Source organism: Xiphophorus couchianus, chromosome 6 (assembly GCF_001444195.1).
Source record: "Xiphophorus couchianus chromosome 6, X_couchianus-1.0, whole genome shotgun sequence".
Classification (NCBI taxonomy): Eukaryota; Metazoa; Chordata; class Actinopteri; order Cyprinodontiformes; family Poeciliidae; genus Xiphophorus; species Xiphophorus couchianus.
The window spans coordinates 25,795,017-25,821,539 of record NC_040233.1 but is presented as its reverse complement, the minus strand read 5'-3'; the positions used below and the strand labels follow the sequence as shown (position 1 = coordinate 25,821,539).

Below are 26,523 nucleotides of genomic sequence, written 5' to 3'. Positions count from 1 at the left end.
TGGAATATTAACAAATCCTTTAGTTGTTGTGTATCAAGCAAAGATACACAACAACTCAAAGCTCTGAGCAACATCAATCAACAAATTTAAATAAGTTGATTGCAGTATCAAGCGGTTTTAATTCATTGTATTTGTTGTCTTGTCATCAATACAAAAGCCAACGTAATTTTAGTCAACCAAAGTACACTACAGTAACCTTTAACTGTTTAGTAATTTAATTGGATTTAAAAACTTTCAGAATTGGCACCACTGCTGTGCAGTCATATAGATACAAATGGATATAGATCTGTGTCTCATCTGCATGAAGGTATTGTCGGATCTCTGATGGACTGAAGACATGACTAAACCCACTTGTCTAGTTGTCTAATTTATGTAAACACATTGCTGAATTATACTGGTCAGATAAATGGACCGGACCAAAATGAGCAAAGAATGCCAAAGAAAAACTCTGGAAAGCCTTGAGAATTATCCATGATGTATTGGTTTACTAGCATAGCATTATTCCTTCTGGAAATAGATACCATATTATTAAAACATACAATTATTTAGATGTAATTTGATGTGATCAAATGCTTCTTAAAGCTGCAGTATGTAACTTTTATTTTAAAAAAATTTTTCTAAAGTATTTGATAAAACTGTCACTATGTTGTTACCGTTTGAGGCAGATAATCTAGTAAAAGATCCGTCTCCTCCACTTCCACTCCTAACTAGAAACAACCAATCAGAGCAAGGAGGCGGGTGTTAGTGCTGTCAATCACTCCTAAAAGTGCTAACAACTTACCGCTACAGGAAAACCATTAATCTGCCGTCATCTGTGGCCATGCTAACCAGCCTTAGCATTCATGGCAAGCTGTGCTAGATGCAGTGTAGCTGAGAGCAAGTGGGGAATTAGCAGCGCAACATGGAGGGTGATTGACAGCACTAAGCCCTACCTTCTGGCTCTGATTGGTTGTTTCTAGTTAGCACTGGGACAAAAAGCAGAAGAGTTAGATTATTTTTTTTCACACATTATTTGTCTCATACTGTCACAGTTTGACAAATATAAATAAGAATATTTTAATAAAAGTTACATACTGCAGCTTTGAATCGTAGCTATCTGTAAAAACAACTGAACTGAGGTTCTTTAAAAATCTTGGTATTACAGGAAAACCATTTATCCGCCGTCATCTGTGGACATGCTAACTAGCCTTAGCTTTATCTGTCACATTCTGTCACAACATGGTGACAATTTGACAGATAGAAAAAAATTATTTTTTTATAGAAGTTACTGCAGCTTTAAATGAAAGGAAAACACACCAATGTGGACCAACTGTATCCAGGTTAGTGAAGAAAACTCCCAACAGCTCGAAAATGAAGCGCTAGCTGCTAGCATCAGTTAGCAAGGGCATCAGTCTCCCTCCTGGCTGTCTGTGAGCCTCCGATCAATAGACCCAGATTATCATCTTCAGCATTTCAGCTCATTTTTCACTGCAGCTGACGGCTCCACCGGCTGCTCCCTCTTTGTCAGAGGATGTTCACCCATCTGATAAGATTTACCGAACCAAACGCCGCAGCTGGACGCACATTCACGACCCGGTCCGGCTTCCTCCCGCCCTTATCTCTGCATCAGGGAATGTTTATTTAACAGAGCTAGTCGGTACAACAGTCACGGAGTCCCATGACTACCCACGGCTAATTAAATCTTTAATTAAGATGGCGTTTTTTAATTAAAAAGTTTATTATTTTGAAGTGGGGATTATTGACGAATGAATTAGCTTGGGCTATCACTGAATACAATCCATGCATTGTTATGACTGAGATGGGGTTTTATTTTGTTTGTTCATGCAGAGGAGGGAAAAAATGAAACGAGGAAGAGTTTAGAGTGAGTTTGAAGCTGCTGGGCAGTCGAAGATCCTCCAGAGTCGTCTTGGAGTGGGAGCGTTGGTTTTTAATCTGGAGGATCAGGCCGGCTCTGTGATTTAGCGCACGGCGAACCGCAGACGCCTTTCGTCTCCAACTGGCCGGCTTTGATTGGTATCAGTGTCAAGGGGCTTTAAGGCGACGACACGGATCCGATTAATCCTGTTAGATTGCTTCCTCGTCTATGACCAACAAAACTCCAGAAAGCTGCTATTAGTGTCGGATCTTTCTCACTAAAGTTTGTTTTCCACTAAGACGTGTCTGATTTTAACTTTTTGTGAAATTTGGAGGTTTTATTGATCTGAGATCAAAGTAGGACAGATTTACAGAAATCACATGTTCTGTTCAAACAACTTTTACTTATAAACTATTGAATAGAGCTTTTTATCTTTACCTTAAAATTACCTTAAATCTGCATATTTTTAACTAAACGTTAGCTGTTAATCTCTTACAGATTTCTTCTGTTTGTGCATTTTTGGTCAGTTAAATGTTTCAGATCTTCAAACAAAATTAAAACAACAAAGACTGATTCATTCGTCTCTTTGCAGCAACAAGTGTTCATAAAAACGTTTTTGTTTTTTTTATAAAAATGAGACTCTTTAAAGTGTAACTAACCTCTAAAGATTTAACTCGTTAATGTCGCCCTGTTGGTTAGTGAGTCTGCTGCCAGAGTCGGAGGATGAAAATGCTTCTTCTCTCTGCCAGAAAACTTTATTCCTTTTTTATTTCTAGTTCAGCAGAGTGAGAAATTATGAGGCGAACGGCACAATAAACACAACAGTGTTTCGGTTAATTCAGTTGTTCCTCCCGGTCTCTGCTTTGAAACTCATTATTAGATCTAAACAACATTTCACTACGTGAAAATAATTAATTGCGTTCAGATCTGCTGCTTGCCTCGTGTTCAGGTTGTAGAAAAGTTAATTAGAGCGGCTCCGTTTGCTTTTAATGATCAGTAAATTAACGGATTATTCACATTTTGCAGCATTTTACAGGAGAGGATTAGGGCCACTAAAAAACTTTAGGAATCCTGAATTCAATCTCAGAATTTCAACGTTTTTCTCTGAATTTTTACTGTTATCTCAGAATTCTGACTTTCATTTTTCCCAATTTTTATTTCAATCTCAGAATTCTGACCTTTGATCTCGGCACATTAAAGTCTGAATTTTATTTTTATTTTTTTTCAATGGTCTTCTGTAGCTTTTTTTATAGAAATAACCCAAAAACCTTTCAGTCTTGAGGAAGAAAGAAGCATTTTTATTTTCTCTTCAGAGCTTCCTCTCTATAAATCCCTGCGCTGCTGCTTCACGCTGCGTTGATCTCAGCTCTGAAGCGAAGAGTCGGCTCGCGGTCGGCAGCATTTCATCTCCTCAAAGCTCTTCCTTCCTCCTCCGGACACATTCAACTGCGGCTCAGGCCTCGCCGTGTGACCTTTCACCCCTGCGCCATAGCAGATATCGAGTGAGTCGTTTTGCAGGACGGCGCTGAGCTTCCAGCCGGCTCTCTGGGGTTTTTGGTCGCCGCTGCTCTCCTTCTGTTTGATCCGCAGCACTTTGTCAGGACGGAAAAAGTTTGATCCGTCTGGATTCGCCGTACGCTTCGGGTCGGGAGGTCGTCCTAATGATGATTAGCAGGATTGGACATGACCGGTTTCTGCCTGCTGAAAGCTGATAAACTTCTTCCTGCTGCCTTTATTCGTCTTACGAGCCATGACATTACCTCAGATAGTAACCAGTTACATTTACCCAATTATATTTACTTGAGTAACTTTTGTGAAAAAATATTAGGAGTATTTTTACTATGCTGTACTTTTTACTTTGAATTTGAAATTTACTTGAGAAATTGAAGTATTTCTACTCTTGAGTAAAATCTCTGGACTTTCTACCCACTGAATGAAAAACAAACATGTTTTAACCAGAAATTCACCAGACTCAGACACACACCTGCAGTCTCTGTTAAAGTTTCATAACTTTTTAAGTAAAAAAAGAAAATTTGGAAACATTTTCTTTGGCCTGATTTTATGTTTTTTGTTACTTGTATGAATTATTGTCATTTTCATTCTTAAAATACCAAAGTTTCCATTTGACCTTATAGTTTGCTCCGTCTGATGATGTAATTTTTAAATATTAAATGATTTATAATTTGATCAGTTGCTCAGTACTTGACTCTTTACCAAATAATTTTTAATTTTCTCAGACGGCTCCTTTTCTCTTCAGTAAAAACCTGTTGAAGTGATGCTGGCTGCTCTTACTTGAGCCCAACAGCCTCTGGATTTTAGTAATTTAGTAATTTTAGTTGTGCAAAACTCGTTTTTTTTTAAGACCTTTGAAGTTTTCAAAGCTTCCTGAAGATTTTGAAAACCTTTTTTCTGGACCAAAGATTCACCGATTCATTATTAATATCTCTGTTCAGTCTAATTCTATGCTTTATTATTTATTTCACATTACATTTAAATTCCTAATGTAATAGGTTTGTTGTTGATTATTTTTACATTTGACCAATGTAGTCAACTATTGTTTGTGTCAGTTTTTTTATTATTTATTTCCCATTGGTTATTATTCTCCTAATGGACTGAACAAATTAAAGTTGTTTTACAAGTTTATCTGAGTATTTAAATGTGCTGCAATGGTGCAGAATTGGCAAATATATTTGTAATTCAGTCCATTTACGTCTGTGTTTTAAAAATATATAAATATTTTAAGTCAATCAGCTGTTTTCCTGTGTCGGATCGACTGATACTGATATATTTGAGCTGTATATTGAGCTCAAATATACAATTTGGAAGTGAAAAAAGTTTATTTTCTTTCTAAAATGCATTCCAACTAATAATCAACCATCTTTCCAAGATGTTGTGATGTTTTTCTGTTAAATTTACTGATATTGTGGCACCTTTTCCAAATAATTGTAGCCAGTTGCACATTTTTTAAACTTTTTTTTTTTCACAAAAAAGTTTGAATTACTGCAAATAATCTTCTCTTTCTTTTAAATATGTGGAAATCAATAGTGATCACAACTTCTTTAAATAAATGTTAATATTCCTGGCGATGACTAACTAGCAAGGAACGTAAATTATGATCTACTAAACAGGAAGTTGAATCAGAAGGAGGTACTGATGTTGCATCCTGAATTCACTCAGTCTCTTGAGTTTTTTCTTTCTCGGAAACGTCCCCTAGTGTCCGCAAGCGACCTTTGACCTGTAAAGTTTCCCCTTCAAGACGAATCCCAGGGAAAGAGATGCAGGCTTGACCTTCCGAGTTTCGGCGACGTTTCCCAGGAATTTCCTGGCAGCGGCCAGGAAGTTAAAAAGTCAAACTGTGACTCCGCGTTGCTGTTTTTATTCACACATCCTGACACTTCGCTTCTTTCACGCCAAGAGAGAAACAGGAAAACTTGGTAATTTACTCAAAACAATGAGGTGTGAGCTGAAATATGGTGATAAAATAAACATCTTGGTCAAAATCTTCCTGTCTAGAAGCAGGTGGAAGAGTTGGAAATGTATAGTTTAGTTCAGAAAACATTAAAATAACTTTAAAATGTTGATTAAGAGCTGAATTAAAAGTATAACACTCTTAATTTAGCAGTTAAATCAAAAGGTCACATCTTTAAAATTTGATTAAATTAACTCAAAATACTGGAAAACATTCCTAATTTTATCGCAGTGGTGAGATTTTTTTAGTGTTGGAATTTATCATAAAATTACAAATTTATTCTCTGAATATTACTGGGTTGTTGTCGTATTAATACATTATTCTCATCACTAGTTTATTCTGGTATTAGGATTTATGTTCTTGTCTTATTAGGACTTTTAATTCTCACATTATTACATCTTTATTTTTATGTTATTACTTTATTCTTGAATTTTTATGACCTTGTTTTTCATATTATTACAATTATGACTATTCTCTTAATATTATTAATTTATTCTCAAAGTAAAAAAGATACCTTGGCCTGGCCTCAACACTCCGTTGTAATTCATTGACTAAATTAAGGAAAATTTAAGTTTTTTTAAATTACTTATTTAATATTTTGGTAAATAATCTGATTTATTTTTTTATTTCACATGCAGCTGATTTTACTATTACATTCAGATCAAGTCCAATTTATTTGTAGTAATTACTGCATTAATAGTAATCGATGCAGTAAAGATGAAGCATGAATGAGTTTCTCTTGCTTGGACTTTAGTTATTTGATCCTAGAAATGTTCATCAGGCGATAGAAGGCTGACTTTGTAACTGTCTTTATGTGTCCCGAGATCCTCAGGCAACTGTATGCTTTATTTTATTAGAATAAGTTTAAAAAGAGAACAAAACTTGGTTTTATATTTATTTGTCAAAGTAGATTTTCTGCTGTTTGTCTGCAAAGCGTCTCTTTTGTTCCAAACATGTATTTGTTCTTGGTAGCAGGAGGAAGTTGCCCTGTTGGCAGCGCTGTTTGATGTTTCGGGCCTGTAGCGAAGCGTTCGGTGTGCGCCACCAGTCTTTGTTCATTGTTCTGAATAATACATCAGAGGCGCATTAGTTTGATTCATACTGCTGTTGGCTCTCAGCTCTGCCCTCACTTATCATATCCTCTCTGGGTTGAGTCTGCCGCCGCCTCGCCAATGTCAACAGCGCATTTGATCAATCGGCGGACAAAGCGCGCCGGACTTTAAACAACTCCATCCTGCAGCGCTGATAGAACCAGGTCACTCGCTCGCAATGGCCTCTCTCACGCTCATTCATCTCTCTCTTCTTCTTCTCCTGTTAGCAACCGGCTAACTCCTAGCAACCACGACCGGATACAGAGGCTGCGGCAGGAGTTCCAGCAGGCCCAGAACGTTCCCGACGACCCGGACGATCGCAGGAGGACCTACAGCTTCGAGCAGTCCTGGGTGAGTGTCTGAACCGATCGACGTCAAGAGAGAAAGGGACGGAAACTGACCCGTACCGGTGGTGATCCTGCATCACTAACCCCACTACCACCAGCAGAGAACAAGACTTCAGGAGCGGCGCTAACCTCCACGGAGCTAATTCATTAACCGACTGCATGCCGGAGTCCATCACTAACCCCGACCCGCCTGCCCGACCCGCTCCACTCATCCGTCGTCCATGTTTTTTGTGTCCGTCAGTCATCCGCACAGACCTCGCCCACAACATCACAGACTGTCGGGTTTTTTAAAAACTTTTATCTGTGCCTTTTTTACACCTCAAACAGGATCCTGTGATTTTTAACAGACGTGTTTAAATCAGCACCTCATTGGCCGAGAAGAGACGAGAGATGATTAGTTTGTGAAGCAACGAAGGGAAATCCTGAAGCGAACAAATCGTAGCGCCTCTTTTTTTTTTTAAGGTGATGAAATGACTTGTCATATTTTTACCTATTTATTTCAGATCTCTGCTTCCTCACATTGCGACTGAAGAACACTCTGCAAAAACACACAATCTTATCAACTATTTCTAGGGCAAATATCTTAGTAACTTTTAGCAAGTTATATAAACTTGATTTAAGTGAATAATTCTTGAATGCAGATGCAAAAAGTACTAGTTTCATTGACGGTTTCATTTTTTCACTTGAAAAAAAATGTACCAATGGATCTAGTACTTTTTTAATCACTCACTTAAAACATGATTATATATTTAGCTGAAAATTTACTTTTAAGGTAATTTTCTCTTATTTCAAGTGTTCTGATATATTTGCAGTAGAAGTCAGACAAAAAAAATACATGTTAAGGTTTTGTGATTTTGTTGGTTTCAGATTATTTTCAGCAGCCAATCAGAACACTCATCTGAAGATTAGATTTTAAGATTACAGATTACAGTTCGGATTACCACCCATACTTTCCTGGATTGTTCTGAAAAGGGAGCCGGTAAGTTTTAGAAGATGTGAAGTTACTTCTAACATAGCGGCCATAAGCTTTAAGTAGCCTGTAAAGTTCAGGAAAGGAACTTATTTAAAGGTAAATAAAGTTGAAACTATTGGAAGTAAATAAATTCTATAAATTATTGATTAAAGTTCCAGAAAGTCTAAGGTTACAGCTTACTGCATATTACAGATGTAGAACGTTCTAGAAAGTACCCTATAAATTGTAAAGGTTCATATTTAAGTTCCAGAAAGTATCAGAACAGCCCCTGGTACCAAAAAGTAACCTTGCTGTTTTGGGGAAATTAGCCTAAAAGTTCTAGAAAGTACTTTGTAAGTCCTGGAAAATATTAACTTGCACGTTCATTGGTTACCCAAAAGTAGTTTGTTGGTTTTATCGAAAGTACTCTGTATATTACCAAAAGTAACTCATTTCCTGTGTGTGCCCTTTATGAACTAATAAATCCCCTCAGAAAAAAGCCTGAAACCCCAAAGAGCCTGACGGTTTCAGTAAAATAAGTTCTAGTAAGTACCTCATAAGTCCTGGAAATTATGATTTTACAAGTTACATCACAATGAATTCAGCTGCCTAAAGGTAGCCTGCAAGTTTTAAGAAATTAGCCTGTGAGTTCCTAATAGTTGCCTAAATATTACTTTTAAAGTTTCAGAAAGTATCTGGTTGCACGTCACCTCATAAAGCAGCAAAGTACAGAAAAGTAATATGTTTCTTATGGGGGAAATAACCTGTAAGTTCTAGAAAGTACTCTGGAAGTCCTAAACAGCATAAACGTACATATAATTTCATGAGTTACCTTTAAGTAGTTTGTTGGCTTTACTCTGTAAAAGACCAACTTCCTATTCATAGAGTAGTCTCTGCAAGTCCTGGAAATTAAATCACCTAAAATCCTATTCTGGAGTCTTAAGGTAACCTTCAGGTTTTAAGAAAGTAACTGGGAAGTTCCTAATAGTACCCTAAAGCTGTTTGAGTTCCATAAAGCATCAGGTTGAAATTAACCTCATAAAAAATCTCGGTACCCAAAAACAACCTGGAAAAGTAACTTGTAAGTTCTAGAAAGTATCACCTCAGACAGCACTAGACAGCCTGGTCCTCAAATGAAACATGTAAAATTAATTAGTCTGTAAGTTTTGGCATCTGTAGGTTCTAGAAAGTAACCTGTTAATGTGTCGCTGCTCAGGTGTTTTCCTGTTATTAGTTGCTTCTCATTGAAATGAGTCAATTTGTACGTTTCACATCTTTGTTGTAAAACTGGATTAATAGACGTTCAGGGTGAAAAGGGTGACACTAATCTCTTAAAAAGGTGTGTTGTACTTTGTGTCACATAGAAACACTCCTGGGGATTGTTTTGTGTATTTGTATATTTCTGTGTATGAACTCCTTTATTTCCTGCTGTAACTTTGCAGCGCTGGCAGTGGGGAAACGTTGTGATTTGACGCTGACAGCTGATGAATTGCACTCGGGCTGTTTCCTGCTCTGGTACTGTGTAGTGTTATGGTGCTTTTTGGCAGTGTTACCCAGAATCCCGCTGTGCGTTAAGGGGATCGGCGGACGCATTCCAGCGCAGGACCGTGTGGGAAACGAGGCCGCAGGTCATCCGAGCTTTTGTCCGGAAACAACTGAGCGTGCTCTAAATTAAAAACTAGGATTTTAAACCTCACTTCCCTGCACTATTGTTATCCTGTTCATTTTCCCATGAAGACTCATTATTAGTTTTCCCACAAGAGCACCTTAAATATTTTACTTTTTTACCATAAATAAAACATGAAATATGTGAATATTAAAGCTTGTTTAATCCAAAAATAAAACTGGAAACCAGATTTCTCAGCCTCTGTATCCCTCTAATGCTCTTTTCTTGTCCCTTTTGCTTTCGATCGGGTCGCCCATAATAACTGCCTGTTATTGGACCCGAGCCCCGGTCATGAAAAACGGCAGAACGCGTCTTTGAAATTCAGTTACCTCTCCAGGTGCATTTTTGTTGCTGCGTGTGAGTGATGTGGCGTCCTGTGACTGAATTCAGCTTCAGCCTCCAGTGACGTTTTAATTGAATTGTGTGATGAAAGGTTTGCACTGTTTAAAATACAAATGTTGAAAACGTCTGAAGTTTTGGAAGCACCGACTGCAGGCCGTAAAAACAAAGCAGATTTTTGTGAACCTGCCGTTTTGTGCCAAAAAAAATATAATAAAATAAGAAAAGATGAATAAATGTGAAAATATACAAATTAAATAAATTTAAATTAAAAAATTTAGTTATTCCATTAAAAAAAATCTCAGATAGATGTGTTACTTGGCTCATTCAAACAAAATCAAATAAATATTAAAGTAAGTGAAAGAATACATAAAAATGTGAATAAATATTTTAAAAATAAAATATGAAATAAAATAGTTTTGTCATAAAACCACAGGTGGATATACTGTTTGTCTCCTTCAGCCAAGATTAAATAAATAAACATTTAGATAAATATAAAAGATTAAATAAAAAATTTATAAAATAATTTTAAAAAGTTGTTAAATCTTACATTTAAAAAAAATAATTTCAAATCTTAGCAATTTGCCTGTTTTGTGAGTTGTTTTACAAATATACAAATAAGATAAAATTTTTACAAAATTTTAATTAAATCAATAAAGTAAAATCTTTTCCAATCTTTTTTTTATTACAAACAAAGTCACAGGTAGACATTTCATTTGGCTTCTTCAAGCCGAGATTAGAGAGTAAAATATAAAAATATAAAATATATAAAAGTGAAATAAATAAAGAACTTTTTTTTTGGTCTATTTTCAGATTATTTTTGTTTTTAAGTCATAAAATTTTGGCTTCAAGGAGACAAAATTAGATGAATAAAAGAAAAAAAATTAAAATAAAAGTTTTTAATATCTTATCATTTTTCTTTTTTTTTCCACAGCTAGAAATGTTATTTGTCTCCATCAAACCTCCTCTGAGAGCCGTCTGTCCGTCTGTCCGACCGTCCGCCCGCCCGTCCGCCCGTCCGTCCGTCCGTCCGTCCGCTGATTTATTGTCCAATATCAGAACAAGCCGACTGTAATTAGCCGCCTCCGCTGGGTCCCTCATCTGTTTGGCCCCTTTGGTTGTTTGGGTGAGCAGCAGAGGATTGTGGGTAACGTGGTCTAATTCCATCACAGATGAGTGATGTGCGCTTTATGGCAGCCATTAAACCTCAGAGAGTTTAGAGGAGGCAAAACATTTTCATCTGTAACATTTAACAGCTTTTATTGATCCTGAGCAAACGTTTCCTGAAATGTTCAATTAAAACTGGGGTGTCCAACGTGAGGCGCGCGGGCCGTTTGTGGCCCTTGAAGTTATTTTGTTTGGCCCATGAGCAGAAGTCAAGAAAAATTTGGCCAACAAAGTAGAAAGCAATCGATAAAATAATTTTTGTGTTTTAGATTTTTAATAGTTTACAGATTTCCTAAAATCATAATTGTACGACGGAGTGTTGGGACCACAATAAGAAAATTTTACAAAATAATAAAATTATGGGAATAAAGTAGAAATAATACATATAATAAATAAATGTAAAAAAAATAAAGTGAGGTTTTTAAATCTCAGTATTTTACTTTGAATAAAGTAAGATTTTATTAAGAATAATCATAATAAAGTTAACATTATGACTTTATTCTCTTCTGAGTTTATTCTTGAAATGTTCTGATTTTATTTTTGTAATTTTATGATTTTTTTTTTTACTATGGTCTTAAAACTTGTATTATTTACTGAATAATAAAACAAAAAAAATTAAAATATAAAGAAAAATCACGATAAACTAATTCTCGTATCTTCAGTTTAATAAATTTTGTGGCCCATCAGTTGTTTCAATTTCCAGAAAGTTAGTACACCTCTGTTTTAAAGCTGCTCAGAAGAAATCTTTCCTCCATATGAAGACCGTCACTCTTCCCCTCCAGACGCAGGAAGATAAACGGGACGTTTACGGTCCTCCGGTGCCGTCAGGGAGGCGATTGGACCCGGATTGGTTCGGTTATAAAGGGGAGTCTCTTTAGCGCTCGTAATCGTTTTATGGCCAGCTGATGTCTGCGCCGCTCCCAAAGTGTCGCACGGCCATAAAAAGTAATTATATCAGCTTTGTGTGGCGGCTAATTGCCACGCGGTCGCTGCACCCAGACGCTAATGAGCATCGGAGGAGCTGCGGTGCAACAGCGGCTCGGGTTGCTGCTCAACCTTCAACCAGAGGGAGGCGTTTAGTTTCAACAGCGAGCTTAAAGGTTTTCATAATAATTTAATAACAAAATAAAATACTATATTTTATTTAAATAGTTAAATAGATTTTAGAATTAAATACATTTAAATGTAAATCTTTATTATTGTATAAATAAAAATGTATAAATCTTTCTAATAAATTTTTATTTAAATAAAATAAAATTAGAAGTTCTTGATTTCCACTGAGATTTCTGTACATCAAATATAAAAACATATTTTTTTCTCACTGTCTGAAGTTAAATCAGACCAAATTTCTCTTGTTTTCGCTTAGTCACCAAATTTATTTCTATTCTTTAAATCCAACAAAACTTTTTGAGAACATTTTTTTATTTATTTAAAAGTTTACATACATTTGTCTTTCAAACTGAATAATTTGGGTCAAACCTTTTGGTGTAAGTTTGGTCTAATTTAACTTCAGATAGTCAGGAAAAAGGTTTTTTCAGTGTATGATATCTGCCTTTAAATCTACATAAATATTAACAATTTAAGTTGTAATTTTGTTCAAACAGTTTAAATTTATCATTGAAGTCTCCAAATTCATTATATTCTTTCTAAATGATTAATGTTCATAAAATCTGGCTTAGGAAGCTAAAATTTGAAACGGCAACGCTAGCTGTCACTCTATTGGCTGTTGTTTGGAAAGCAGCCAATCGAGGAGCAGCATTAATTTCGCTTGGTTCTGATTGGCTGGACGATCGAGACAGAAGATTCTAGAAGAATTGTAAATATTAGCTTCTGCTGTCAGAGGTTTTCCATTCCAGGTAGTGATGCATATTAAGATTTATTTGGTATTTTAACTATTATGATATTCAGTTATATATTTTCAAAAGGAGGTTTCAATTGAAATAAATAGAAATAAACTTTTAAAATGTAAATAAAATATTTTTAAAATCAGATATGAAAACTGGGAATGTACTGCATTTAAATTATGATCTTTTTTTTTTTTTTAAGTTTGTATTTATTCATCCGGCTTCTTCTATACATTATTTGGTGCAAATTATGTTGGTTAGAATTTGTCAAAATTATAATTATTTTGTTTATTTGTGTTTTTTACGTGCCAGTCAAAATGGTTGAAGGTGAAGCCATTCGTAACCTTCATGAGTGGAGTGTTGCAGCTTTAGCTATGATTCGCCACTTAATATATGTATAAATATGAAAAAGTTTACTAGAAATTGCTTTGGGTTTATTTCAGATGTAGTAGAGATGGTAAAGAAAGGAGGAAAGGTGTGGGAAGAGACAACAGGCTGTTAATCTGCTTCTACACCTGCAAAAAGAGAGAAAAAACCCAAACATACAGATTATGAAGTAAAAATGCTTCTGGAGTTTTTGGGTGCAGAAATTCATAAATCTGCGTTTTAAAAACAGAAATGTGAGGCGTTCATGTCGGGGTGTTAAACCCCAGAAAATGTCCGCCGCAGTGTCGAGTCTGTTTCATTAACACCAACTAACATCCATGTCATCACCACAACCTTTCTCTGAGCCTGCAGCATGGTCTTCCTCCCCTCCCCTCCTCTTCCTCTCATCTCACCTGCCTGCCTGTGTCTCACCTTCACTTTGACCCGAGGAGAGGCGAGTCCCGCCGACTGACCGGTGAGTTTCAGAGACGCGTAAAGGTCCAGCGTTTAATCCGATCCCGTGGAGTTCTGTTCTTTTTCATTATGGAACCACGTGGATTTTCACACTCCGACGACCTTCCAGCCGGAGGATTCTCAGACCGGATTAGAGGTCAACAGAAAGGTCGCCAATTTTCCATCACAAAGCCATTAATCCTGAAAACGCGTCATTGTGTTCCCGCCATCTGTACGAGCCGACATGGCTCATTTTATCCTACATAATGTCACTTTTCATCAATTTATGTGAAAATATGAACCTTCTCAAAGGAAATTTATCAAGGTTTTATATTTATTTAAACATTCAACCATCTTAGAGTTAAAAAATTAATATATTCAATAAATTAGAATATGCATTTTGATTTATTTCAGATAAAAAAGTGCCTTAAAGCAGCTAACTTTTAATTTTTTACATGTTTCAGTATTAAAAATGCAGCTTTTATTGGTCTAAGGTAATATTCTAATTCTTAATGTAAAGTTTTCATTATCTGTAATTAAATACCCATTATTTAATTATTAGAAATACATTTCTTGAATACAAAAATTTGGTAGAAAATGGTAGATTATTACTATTTATCTACATAATGTATTGTAAAACACAATATTCTGAAATAAATAAAGTAATAGTAACCTACTTAATTATGACTGCATATAAATATTGATATGTTAATTTTATTCAATAAATTACAATATAATTAGAATGTAATTTTAAATATTAGATTTATTTTGATTCAACAAGTGAATTAATTTCTTTAATCCTGGAAATGCAGGTGATAAAAACCCGACTTTGTAATTCTCTTTATGTGCCACAGAACGTTTAGGTCTGAGTAAAATGGTTTAAGCTTTTATTTTATGATATCAATGATTCAGGCTTGAAGTGAATAAAAACTCAATTCAGTTTCTCTGAAATAAATAATAATAAAAGGACTTAAAGTCAAATTTTCCCTTGTGTTCTACAGTATTATGCATTAAATCCCAGCATAACATTACAGTTATTTTTTCCTTCCACTAAACTTTTAACACATAGATCTAGAATTATTTAAATAAATGTTTATGGCATTCAAATGTATTAGACCGTCACCTAGGGGTGAGCATTGTTGAGGTAAATTTCAATTATTGATATATTTGTTTTAAAAAACCTGACGATTGGAAATGAAAAGTTATTTTTTTACTATTTTTATTTTTTTTAGTAAGTGGCATCCTGAAGAGAATGTTTATTAAAATAAAATATAGTAATTAGATATTTTTTAATCATGATCTTCATCTGTATCACATTAACACCACAGACTAATCCATGAGGCCCGCCTGTGTTGCAGCTCTGGGTAAATGATAAAATGTCGTTTTGTCCTTTGCAGTCCAACTCCAGCAGCAACGGTCCGGGCGGGTACAGCCAGCCGGGCCGGCACTCGGTGTCGGTGGAGGTCCAGATGCAGAGGCAGAGGCAGGAGGAGAGGGACTCGTTCGCCCAGGCGCAGCGGCAGTACAGCTCTCTCCCTCGGTGAGGCGTTAGCTCATGCTAACGCTAGCATTAGCGTTAGCATGGTCCTGGTTTATAATTGTTTGGTGATTTTCATTACAGTTTAAAACTAGCTGAATTAGACAAACAAAAAGTCAGAACAAAGGTGTGTTTGCTTGTTTTTATTAGTTTTTATTATTTAGTATTGTTTTGTTTTTATTAGTAGTTTTAGTCTTTTCATACTTTTGATAATTTTTACATCAATTGTAATGAGTATTTGACAAACGTTTTATTTACGTTACCATTTTCAAAAAATGTTTTCAGTTATTGTTGAATAACCGACTGATGTGGCGATAGTCCGCCATTTTGTGGACTAGCATAAATGCCGCGATTAGCCGTATGGAGTGCCATAGCGTACCGACAGCCAACGTAAACAGCTTGTGTGAGGAAAAAATTAATTTGTCACATTGGTTCAAAAGGCAAATAACTCGATTCATAAACACAAAAACAAAGGACATCACATCGATGTTATAATTATTCCCCATTAATTATCATTAACAAAAACTTTTTCTCAATTTCAGTTGTCGTTATTTCGTTTGTTTTTGTTATCTGCAATAACCTCGGTGCGCTCCCCTCAGATAACGCCTGATTGTTAGCATTAGCATCAAATAGCAGCAGAAATCGGATCAGAACCGGTCGGTTCCAAACTCTCTCGTTCACATTTGCAGCTTTGGTTGGAAGAAACAGATCAGGTCTCAGACGGATCTGGCAGGACTGCTTTTCTTTTTCCCTAATCTGATTCCCGTAGATCTATGAGATCTGCCGGCTGCTTGTTCCTGGAAACACTGACGTGTTTATTATTTACGGTTCTTCTGGGGCAGCTGGCGGGTCACAGGCCCGGTTGGGCCCGGTTCCACTGGGACCAGTTACCGGTCGACCATTTGGTCCGGCTTTCTTTTCATTCTTTCATTGATATTTGCTGCTAATTTCGATAGACGACACAAATCTTATAAAAACAATTATGTTGATGAGTTTGCACTGCATTTTTCTCAGAAAATATCTGAAAATGTTTAAAACTGACCAAAAAATTACATAGCTGGACTTTTTTTCATTTTTTGTTTTCAAATGTTTTTTCTTCTTGTTATATACAGTATATACAGTATATATATATTGTTTTCTCTTTCAAAAATAATTTTCCCTAATTTAGCACTGAGTGAAATTTGTTCTAATATGTTTGGAAGCAAAAAAAAGAAAACAAAACATGTTTCAAAATTTAAATAGTAAAAAATCGTTTCGAAAATGAAACTGAAAAAAATAGTTGAACTGTTTTTTTTAGATCTTTCTTTTTTTTTGTCAGATTTTGGTGTTGAGCCGTAAATTGGGAAAAATGTCCTAAAGGTTTGTGACTTTGAGGTTGAATCTTTCTTTGTTCAGTTATTTGATCATTTTTAATGTATTTTGCTGTTGGGATTCTTTTAAAACGTCGTCATGTGGGATAATTTAAGGTGGAATGGCTGATATTTGACACAAAATTCAGATTTTTCTCATTCTGACTGCTGTAAAAAAAAAAAAAATTTTATCAAAATAAAAATCTTTTACGCAATATCAGACTGAATAATAATAATTCATAATAATTTGGAACATGGGGTAGTATGGAGAGAAATTTGTTCCAAAATTATTGCAAGCGACAAAAAAAAAAAAAATCACTTTTTAATGAAACTTTGAAAAACTTTTCAATCAAAGCCAACTGTTTGTTTATATCTTAAAATAGTTAACCAATATTTTTTGAGGCTTTTTTTTTCTTCTCAGATTTTGGTGTTTAGTCACAAAACATATTCAGAAAGTTTAAGACTTTCTGTTTAAATATTTTTTTGTTCAGTTATTTGATCATTTTTAATGTATTTTGTTGCTTAGAAACCTTTAAGATGTCATGATGGCGGATAATTTAAGGTGGAATGGTTGGTATTTGACACAAAGTTGAGTTTTTCTCAGTCTGAGCGCCGTAGCTTCAGGGTGGTTGGGGTAAATAGTTCAAAAAGTCTTTTTTTAATCAAAATAAACCTTCTTTTCCACCATAGAAGACTGAATCTGAAACCTTTTAGGAATAGATTGTGATGTTTTTGAGATTTTATTCGAAGCTTGTTGCATTTCGAGGGACAGATTTGTGTTTGTGGTCGTCCTCAGAGGGTGAAACATCAGATTCAATAAAAAATGAGCCTCACAGAAACCGCCTGTGGGCATCTACCAGCCGGCAGCAGCTCCGTACGGAGATCCCGAACCGCCTCAACGTCCGCTTCCGGACCATTAGGCCCGCTCCGAGACCGACTGGAACACACATCGGACCTGACACACAGCAACGGCGGCGAACCCAGAGAAACGAGGCAGCCATCAGCCACAGACGCAGCCGGGTGTCATGAATCTGGGCAGCTTCTCCAGGAAACGTGCAGGAGGTGGAAGAACAAAATCCAGATGTGTGTCATCAGTTATCATTTCCGCTTCCTCTGCCAAGGAAGGCGATTGTTGAGCTGTTTAATAATATTCTATTCAATAAGTTAAATATCATTTAAAAAATTATCTATTTTAGTTTTTTTATTCAAACTCGTGGATTAATTCCTTTCATCAGGTGATAAAAGGCCGACTTTGTAATTGTCTTTATGTGTTGCAGAAGGTTCAGGTCTGGATAGAAAGGTTTAGATCTTTATTTCTGTTAATATCGATGGTTGTGGCTTACAGCTACTGAAAACCAAAGATGTAGTTTCTCAGAAAATTTTTAAATTGTGTCCAAAGTGTGGAGCAGGGGCCTTTTGCGGCCCCTGGACTGATTTATTACGGTCCCCCTGACCACAAATAGCACAATCTCTAGGACAGGTTAACGCAAAAAAACTGGATTACTTTTTTTAAGTTTTGGATCTTTGATGATTTATGCATCACTTTCCTAAATTACCTGCTCAATTTATGGTTGAGCAGGAAAGAAAAAAATCTAAATATATCTTTTTTGTTTGAAATAAAATATGTTTAGAATCTGGGCAGCTTCACCAGAAAACATTTAGGAGGTGGAAGAGAAAGATCCAGATGTGTGTCATCAGATATCATTTCCAGTCGACCGCTCTGCCTTTGTGTGGCGCGTCCGAGGAAGAGGAAGAAGAAGAAGATCGTTGAGCTTTTGATTCAGAGCCATGCATAATTATGGCGTTTATCACCCAGCTGTGGAGAAATCGCATTATTCCTCTGTTTGGTTTTCAGCAGGAAGTGGCGACAAAAGGGTAAAAAATGGTGGAAATCCTTTAATGAGAACAGAGCGGAGCTTTGTTTTGCGTTCGGTGGAGATTGGTTCCAGTTGAGAACGGATACGCTGCTTGATGGGTGAGATAGGAAGAGTCGGCCCATGTTGATTCTTCACACGCTCCGCTGGGTCCAATTTTCAGAGACCGCCGTCGTCGACACCTGATTTCATTTCACGTGTTGAAAAAAGAGACCAAAGCTGCTCTGGAAGACGACGCCAAGGGAAACTATTCACACTGTTCTAACTTTTCTCAAGGAAAAGGAAACAAAAAATAAATTTTAACTGCCTGTTTTAATAGTTCAAGCATCAAATATACCTTGAGACGCATTAACTCAGTGGAAACCGTCTTAGTGATTTCATAAAAGCTAACGCTTACATTCTTCATCTCCGCTCTTTTGGGTTCAGCCAATCAGCACCAAGAAAAACAAACGGTGCTTCTGGATTGGCTGGTATCGCTGCGTCTAGGCAGAGGTCATTTTGACTGATGTCTGAGTTAATAAGCCAATTTAAAGCATTTCTCAACTGGGTTTCTTTCTATGATTACAAATTTGTAAAAACTTTCCGCTGCAGAGATGCGGCGCGTTTAAAGAGTGTAAATTCAGAAGCAGCGTCTCGTTTTAACGAGAAATAAAAATACGTTCCGAACTCGATTTTAAAAACTTGTTATAAGAAGTTTCTTGTTTTATTGAGATAAAAATCTGAGTTTGTTTGTTGTAACGAGTTTTATCTCCTTTCAACAAGTTTCTTGTTATATTGAAAAATTTTTGTATAAATGATAATCTGACATTTTAACTACAAATTTGTTGTTGAAATTTGTTCTTCCGCTCTTCCAGACTGAAGAAATATAATTCAGTTTCAAAAGTTTGATTTTCTAAGATTAACCTTTTCTTGCCCTGGCCCCTTCTCCAGTAGGAATGATTTTTGTTTGGCGCCCTCTGTAGCGCAGCGCCCCTTTGCATCGAATGCTGCTCTCACAGTCATTTCCTTGTTTTCCTCTTCCACCATCAGACAACCCAGGAAGAATCCCAGCACCGTCTCCCAGGACTCCTGGGACAAGGCGTACCCACCTGGAGACGTCTTCCAGACGGCCAAAGACAACCCCCGGTACTCCAGCTACCAGGGCTCCCGGAACGGCTACCAGGGCGGCGGCGGCGGCGGCGGGGCAGGAGTGAACGCTAGAGTCCTGCTGGAGGCCCAAGAGCTGCTGCGGCAGGAGCAGAGGCGCAGGGAGCAGGAAGCCAAAGGAAAAATGCTGCAGGAAGGCAGCAGGACCAGCGCCTACGAGGGGTACATCCCCCACCTGAAGGAGCCGGGGTCGCCGAAGGGCCCGTACCGACACGACGTCCCGCCTTCGCCGTCGCAGCTAGCTCGGCTCAACAGACTGGGGTCAGAAAAGGGAAGACTTTTTTATTCCTGAGGGGGGAAAAAATTAGCAAATTAGCATCAGAACATAGACAACGGACTTCTTGGCCTTCTTATAGCTTAGCGACTATCTTAAAGGCAAGCGGGTGTTTGATGACCCGCACCAACTATCAGTCACTCACCAACAACCAACAGACGCCCCAGTGCCTTGTCCACCTTCGTCGCCATCACGGACCGACAATCAGGCAGAGGAGTGGGCGCACGCGCACGAATGACGCGTTCCAACTGCCGTTTTTCAGTTAGCTTTAGAAAGCTAACTGCTCTGAAGGAGAGAGCGATTCAACTGCCATTTTTCAGTTAGCTTCAAAAAGCTAACTGCTCTGAAGGAGAGTGATCCAACTGCCGTTTTTCAGTTAGTTTCAGAAAGCTAACTGCTCTGAAAGAGAGAGCGATCCAGCTGCCATTTTTCAGTTAGCTTCAGAAGGCTAACTGCTCTGAAGGAGAGAGCGATCCAACTGCCGTTTTTCAGTTAGCTTCAGAAAGCTAACTGCTCTGAAGGAGAGAGCGATCCAGCTGCCATTTTTCAGTTAGCTTCAGAAAGCTAACTGCTCTGAAGGAGAGAGCGATCCAGCTGCCATTTTTCAGTTAGCTTCAGAAGGCTAACTGCTCTGAAGGAGAGTGAGTTCCAACAGCCATTTTTCAGTTAGCTTCAGAAGGCTAACTGCTCTGAAGGAGAGTGATCCAACTGCCGTTTTTCAGTTAGCTTCAGAAAGCTAACTGCTATGAAGGAATGAAAACAGGCCAGAGAGAAAGAGCGGGTGTGCGTGCGTGTGTGTGTGTTATTAATAAAAGCCCTCCTCATAAATGATTCATAGTGTGTGTTATCTCCTTGGAGGAGAGTCAGGCAGAGAGGGTAGGCATCTCTGATCCTCTAGCCTGGCCCCTCAGTGCGGCGCTGGGCTCCGCTCGCCCGCCTCCCTGCCTGTCTGTCTGGAGCTCCATCTTCTCCTTTCATTCTTCCTCTCTCTGTTCATTACGCTCCTTTCTTCTACCTCAACACCTCCATATTTATCCCCCCGCCTCCCTTCCTCCTCCTCTCTCCCGAGTCGGCGCTCTGCACTGAATTTTTCATCAGAAGCCACCTGCTGCCTACCGGAGCCAGAGAAACGGCGCCACCAGAGGCTCCGACAGAGGGCCCGGCTTCTGACACGACGAGCCGAATAAAGGGAGGCAGAATAAAGATCGGCGGGGAAACAATGCCGCTCCCAGTGTGAAATTAGCAGCAGCCCCTTTATGCTGGTTTTTAACAAAAGGCAAAATTGTCCTCCGGAGTTAATTGCTCCAAATTGCCATAATTGCTTTTTGTGGGGGTTTTTTTGTTGTTTTTTTATACCTTTTTAAGCATTTAGCAGACACTCTTCGCTGCAGTGATTTTAAATAGAGGCAGCAGGTGGGTGTGTGGGGGGGGGGGGCATCCTGCTTTTAAAAACAGCAGTCGATAAATGAACCAAATGCTGCTGGATTACAAAGAGCAGGTTGGAAAACAGCAGGAAGCGCGTAAAAAACAGTTTCTTCATGCAGATGGGTTCAAGTTGTGAGTTTGATTCTGTAAAGGCAACAATGGAGGTTAATACAGTCGCATTTATGGCTCTCAGCTGGGAAAGTAAATTTAAAAAGTATGTACACCCCTTAAAGATAATTTTGTACTTTGAGGGGTGGCAAAAGCAAATGAGGTGGATTAGCACCTGATGGAATATCTACTCTACTGCCCATAAATTGAGCTGTAAGCATGTAATTAAACAAAGATGATCATAAAACATGGTGGGCCTGACATTACTCTGAACTATAAAAACTTAAAATGTCAATCGGTAAAAAAAATAATAGTTCATATTTTCCAAAAATATAAACTTTTCCTAAACAGCAAATTTGATTAATCAATAAATGAGCTAGGTTGTTTTGCTTAGCGCATTTTGCTAACTTTGAAAATGTTTAGCGCACTTAGCTTCCCCTTAATACGTTTTTCTCGAGAAAGCTCAAATTTAATTTACTGTTTTATAAACTTTAATTTGAATAAAGTTCAGCATCTGTGTTGAACTTTTATTGTCAAATTAGTTAAAAATGATTCAACTAGTTAAATGTTTATAGTCATGCTCTTATTTTGAAGGGGGTGAAGACTGTCTACCCAGCAGTTCCATTTCCTGTTCTCACTTCTGTCTTTTTAACAAAATAAAACAAACAGAATAAGATATTAAATTTGTTCTCAAGGGTAGATATCATTTGAATTGAGGTTAGCGTGTTAGCATTAGCTTCTGCTAAATATTGTGTTGCTTAGCAGAACTAATATTTACAGTTAGTGCTTTAGCGTTAGCTCGACCAATTTTATGGCCAGCGATGTCCGCCACTACTTAGCCGGGTTTTGTGATGCAACAAATTTAACTCAGATGAATAATTTCATAATTTTTCCCAACTTTACACTTCAAAACTCAAAATACTACCAAGTATTTTTATTAGGTTTCTAGTGCAAATATCTTAGTACACTTGAAATAAGACACCTTTTCAGCAAGAAAAGGGAGTTAATTTTAAGTAAATAATTCTTGTATTTAGATAAACTACTAGTTTTATAACGAGGCATTTTTCCTGCTTTAGTGAAAAATCTGCCAATGAAACTAGTACTTTTTGCATCTACATTCATGAATTATTGACTTAAATCTTATTTATCTTACTGAAAAGTTACTTTTAAGTCATAAGTGTACAAAGATATTTGCACTAGAAACTTGAAAATACTTGGTAAGATTTTGTGTTTTTACAGTGTTACATGTCATTTATCCAGTTCAGTTCACAAAATAACCTTTAACTTTTCTAAAACACATTTAAACACAGTTTTACTCCAAATTATATCATATATGTAGTCTGATTAAGGGTAAATAAAGGTCAGCTGTACTACTGGGATTTTTCCATCATCTTCTCATTTGTTAGCTAAAAGCCAAAGTTTGGAAAGAAATTATAAAATGCCAGAAGGATGTCAGAGCACAAAGGTATCAGTCAGGAGAAGACTATAAGAAAATGTACAGCAGTACCTATTGACGGTGCCATGGAGATAATTGGAGAAGATATGAAAACTGGATATTTTTCCCCTAAAAAAGAGGTTTTTGTCAAGTAGTAAGCTATAAATAATCCAAAATGTCAGAAAGTTTTGGTTCAAACCAAAGAGAGAGGATAAGTTTCTGTTTGTGGATCACATTTAGATGATTTAATGTGAAAAGCTGCTGAAATCGGCACTTAGGCTGGTTGCTGCGAGGACCACAAGTGACACTGCATTGATCTCCTTTGTGTTAGCATCGGTAAAAACCTGGAAAAATTTAATTACAAGCTTGGTTTGTAGCGTCTGGAGGTGGTAATTTTATTATTATTATTCCCGGAAGCTTGGAAAATGCTGATAGGCATATTTTCTGCTCCAGGACAGAAAGAATAAATTAGTTTCAGAGGAGCTTGAGTGCAAAATTGACCATAACTAGCAAACAAACCAGACGGAGGTCCAACATTAAAGAGGAAATGATGAATAAAGCTGCGAAATGGATGAAAAGATCAGATTTTATCAAAATGAGTCTTTACTTCTACCCAAGGAGATTTTAAAACATGCAGATTCTTTTCTGTGACGTTTGATGCTTTTAATCCCACATTCAGACCACAGGAAGTGTTTCTCTGATATCTCAAAAAGTGCCTGAGAAAATATGTCTGAACGTTTCACACAAAGTCGGACGCGACGCGATTCGTTTCACAGAACTACCTGTGGATCGACAGCGAGAGGCGGCCGTCACCATCAGTGTTTCTATCCTGTTCATCTTCAGCCATACTGTTTATTTTTTTGTTTTGATGAAGCATAACTGAAATGGAAGTTAAAAAAAAAAAGAATCTGATGTGCAATTGTTTTGTTTCCAGAAGTCTTTTACATGATGTTTGGAGAAATGTAAACATTGTTTCTGTACGTATCAAGTTGGGAATAAAGCAGAAAGCTGTTCCTGTTTTGTGCTGTTTTGTTGTTTATTTCTGATCATCCAATCAGACGTCGGTGATGTGATGACATCACTGCTTCCTGACGTCGCAGCAGGATGTTTCACACATGTGAAAACGACGGTGAAGCATGTCTCTTGAGTTAATTTCCATAAATACCGCGGTGCTTCCTGTTAAGTTCGGCCTCATTGTTCACTGGGGACCCGTTGAGCTGCTACTGTGTTTTGTTCTAAAGGTTAAAGGTCACGTTCAGACAAACACAATTAAAGCTGCTTCAGACGGGGAAGGCCGGAGGAGTCTTCTAATGACTGCTGTGAACTTTTCTTGTTTTTCTTTAATTTTTTTTAGCACTTAAATGGAACCTACTATGAAAAATTCACATTTTGCACATCTTTGTCTTTCCGTTTGGAAGACTTCTAAAAACAAACCAACCCACCCAGCTACTATTGTCTGTCTATAAATTAATGTTTTTTGTTGTCTGGAAAGTGAGCCCTTTGGAATGTAATGTCACACATTAGCTGTTACCTAACAACCCCGGTGCAATTCCGCCAGTTACCTAGCAACCCAACTGGAAATCTGCCCATTACCTAGCAACCCCGGCTGAGTTCCAGCATGTTTGATCACCTGGTTTTACTGCTGCACTGTACAATGGCTGCTGGAAAAGACAAGTCTTTTGTTGTTGAATTACTGTGAAGAAACCACTTTCTGCATCCTTGTTGGTTGCACAGGAGGCTCCGCTTCTGCTTTTCAAATACAGCTCTGGAAAAACTTTGAGGCTACTTAAAAATGAAGTTTCTCTGATTTTACTTTTTACTTTTATTTAAGTAAAAATATGTTGAAGTGAAATTTTTTGGGTTCTCTACCCACTTCTTTTTGTTTATTAAAAGACGGAATGAAAGTAGAGCTCATTTGTTTATTGCTTAAAGTAATTTTCGTAAGTGACAACTTTAATTAAATTACGTTCAAATAAATCAGGAGCAGGCGCTCTGAGGGAGCGGAAGATTTAATCAGTTATTGTGGATATTTTACTTTTCTTTTTGACCTTTAATGCACCTAAATAAATTAACAATCCATATTTTATTGCATTTTTTGGGATTAATTTACAGATATCAGCTCTGCAGGGAACAGATGAATAAATCAGAAGCCAGTGGAATGTTTTTTTTGTTTTGTTTTTTAAGAGAAACAGCGGTGATGTTTGCTAGTTTTCTCTGTAAAGTCGGATCGGGGGGGGGGAGGAAATCCTGCAGATTAAAACTCTGGACTCAGACATCTGGAAAGAGGGTGAGACTTTCCGAACCGGTCCATGAAGCGACCTGGACCGCTCATAGATTTACAGCGAGTATCTGAATATATTTGTTCCACATAACAATCCGTGGCCAAACCAGCTGGTTTTCCCAACAACCGGTCGGACAAAATGGCCGACCAAAGTCAGAACTGTTTATGTTACAACAGTTTTACTATATATATATAAAAGACCAAAAACCCTTTTGTAATGATAGCTGCAGAATAATTTGACCTTCTGACCTAAAGTGTTTTAGTGAATCAGGAGTGAAATCGGTCGGTTCTGATGCAGCCAGTTGAAGGTTCACTAGATAAACGTGTCTGCTGGGATCAGGCCCAGCAGGAATAAAAAGGTTTTATTTACCTACCTTTATAAATCACGTTGCCTCACTCGGTACCTAACGCTCCTCAGCGGAACGAAGCTGGGCTCTGACTCGCAAAAAGGCCTCACTTCAAGGAACACGTAAGCAGTAGCATTCAGTGATGTCTAGGAAATATCACTACTGCTGATTAAGGACATAAAAACTAGGTTCTGACAAACCAACGAACCACAATAAAAAAATTACTTATTATAATAAACAAAACAAATTGGGTGGAGTGAAAATTAATACATATAAACAGGAACAGCATTTCATATCAGCTTTATTAAAGACACAATAGGTCAATAGAAAGATAATAACAGCATTTTATATGTGATCTGACTGTAATATATTCAGTGTCTCTGACAGAAACTCAGACATTTACCCATCCATCCAATAATCCATCCATCCATCCAATAATCCATCCATCCATCCATCCATCCATCCAATAATCCATCCATCCATCCATCCATCCATCCATCCATCCATCCATCCATCCATCCATCCAATAATCCATCCATCCATCCATCCAATAAACATCCATACATCCAATAATCCATCCATCCATCCATCCAATAATCCATCCATCCATCCATCCATCCAATAATCCATCCATTTATCATCCATACATACATCCATCCAATAAACATCCATACATCCAATAATCCATCCATTTATCATCCATACATCCATCCATCCAATAAACATCCATACATCCAATAATCCATCCATCCATCCATCCAATAAACATCCATCCATCCAATAATCCATCCATCCATCCATCCATCCAATAATCCATCCATCCATCCATCCATCCATCCAATAATCCATCCATCCATCCATCCAATAAACATCCATACATCCAATAATCCATCCATCCATCCATCCAATAATCCATCCATCCATCCATCCATCCATCCAATAATCCATCCATTTATCATCCATACATACATCCATCCAATAAACATCCATACATCCAATAATCCATCCATTTATCATCCATACATCCATCCATCCAATAAACATCCATCCATCCATCCATCCATCCATCCAGTAGTCTATCCATCCATCATCCATCCAATAAACATCCATCCATCATCCATCCAATAAACATCCATCCATCCATCCATCCAGTAATCTATCCATTCATCATCCATCCATTTATAAATTATAAATAAGG

General features: G+C 37.3%; 1 protein-coding gene and 1 long non-coding RNA gene across 5 annotated transcripts in view; one reads left to right on the top strand and one right to left on the bottom strand.

Moving 5' to 3' along the window:
* pard3ab (par-3 family cell polarity regulator alpha, b) overlaps positions 1–23,715 on the top strand; it is a 258,134-nt gene extending 234,419 nt beyond the window's left edge. For all 4 annotated transcript variants that reach the window (XM_028019835.1, XM_028019834.1, XM_028019833.1 and 1 more), the window contains 3 exons: positions 6,643–6,766; positions 14,947–15,089; positions 19,339–23,715. In XM_028019835.1, coding sequence (XP_027875636.1) covers positions 6,643–6,766; positions 14,947–15,089; positions 19,339–19,747 — 676 coding nt within the window. In that variant the 3' untranslated portion in view covers positions 19,748–23,715. The remainder of the gene's footprint in view (positions 1–6,642; positions 6,767–14,946; positions 15,090–19,338) is intronic.
* Positions 18,317–19,534, bottom strand: LOC114146074 (uncharacterized). The gene is made up of 2 exons (XR_003595838.1): positions 19,398–19,534; positions 18,317–18,579 (listed from the first exon to the last, which is right to left on the bottom strand). It is a non-coding gene; the product is annotated as an uncharacterized LOC114146074 (long non-coding RNA).
* Positions 23,716–26,523: the final 2,808 nt, after the last annotated feature.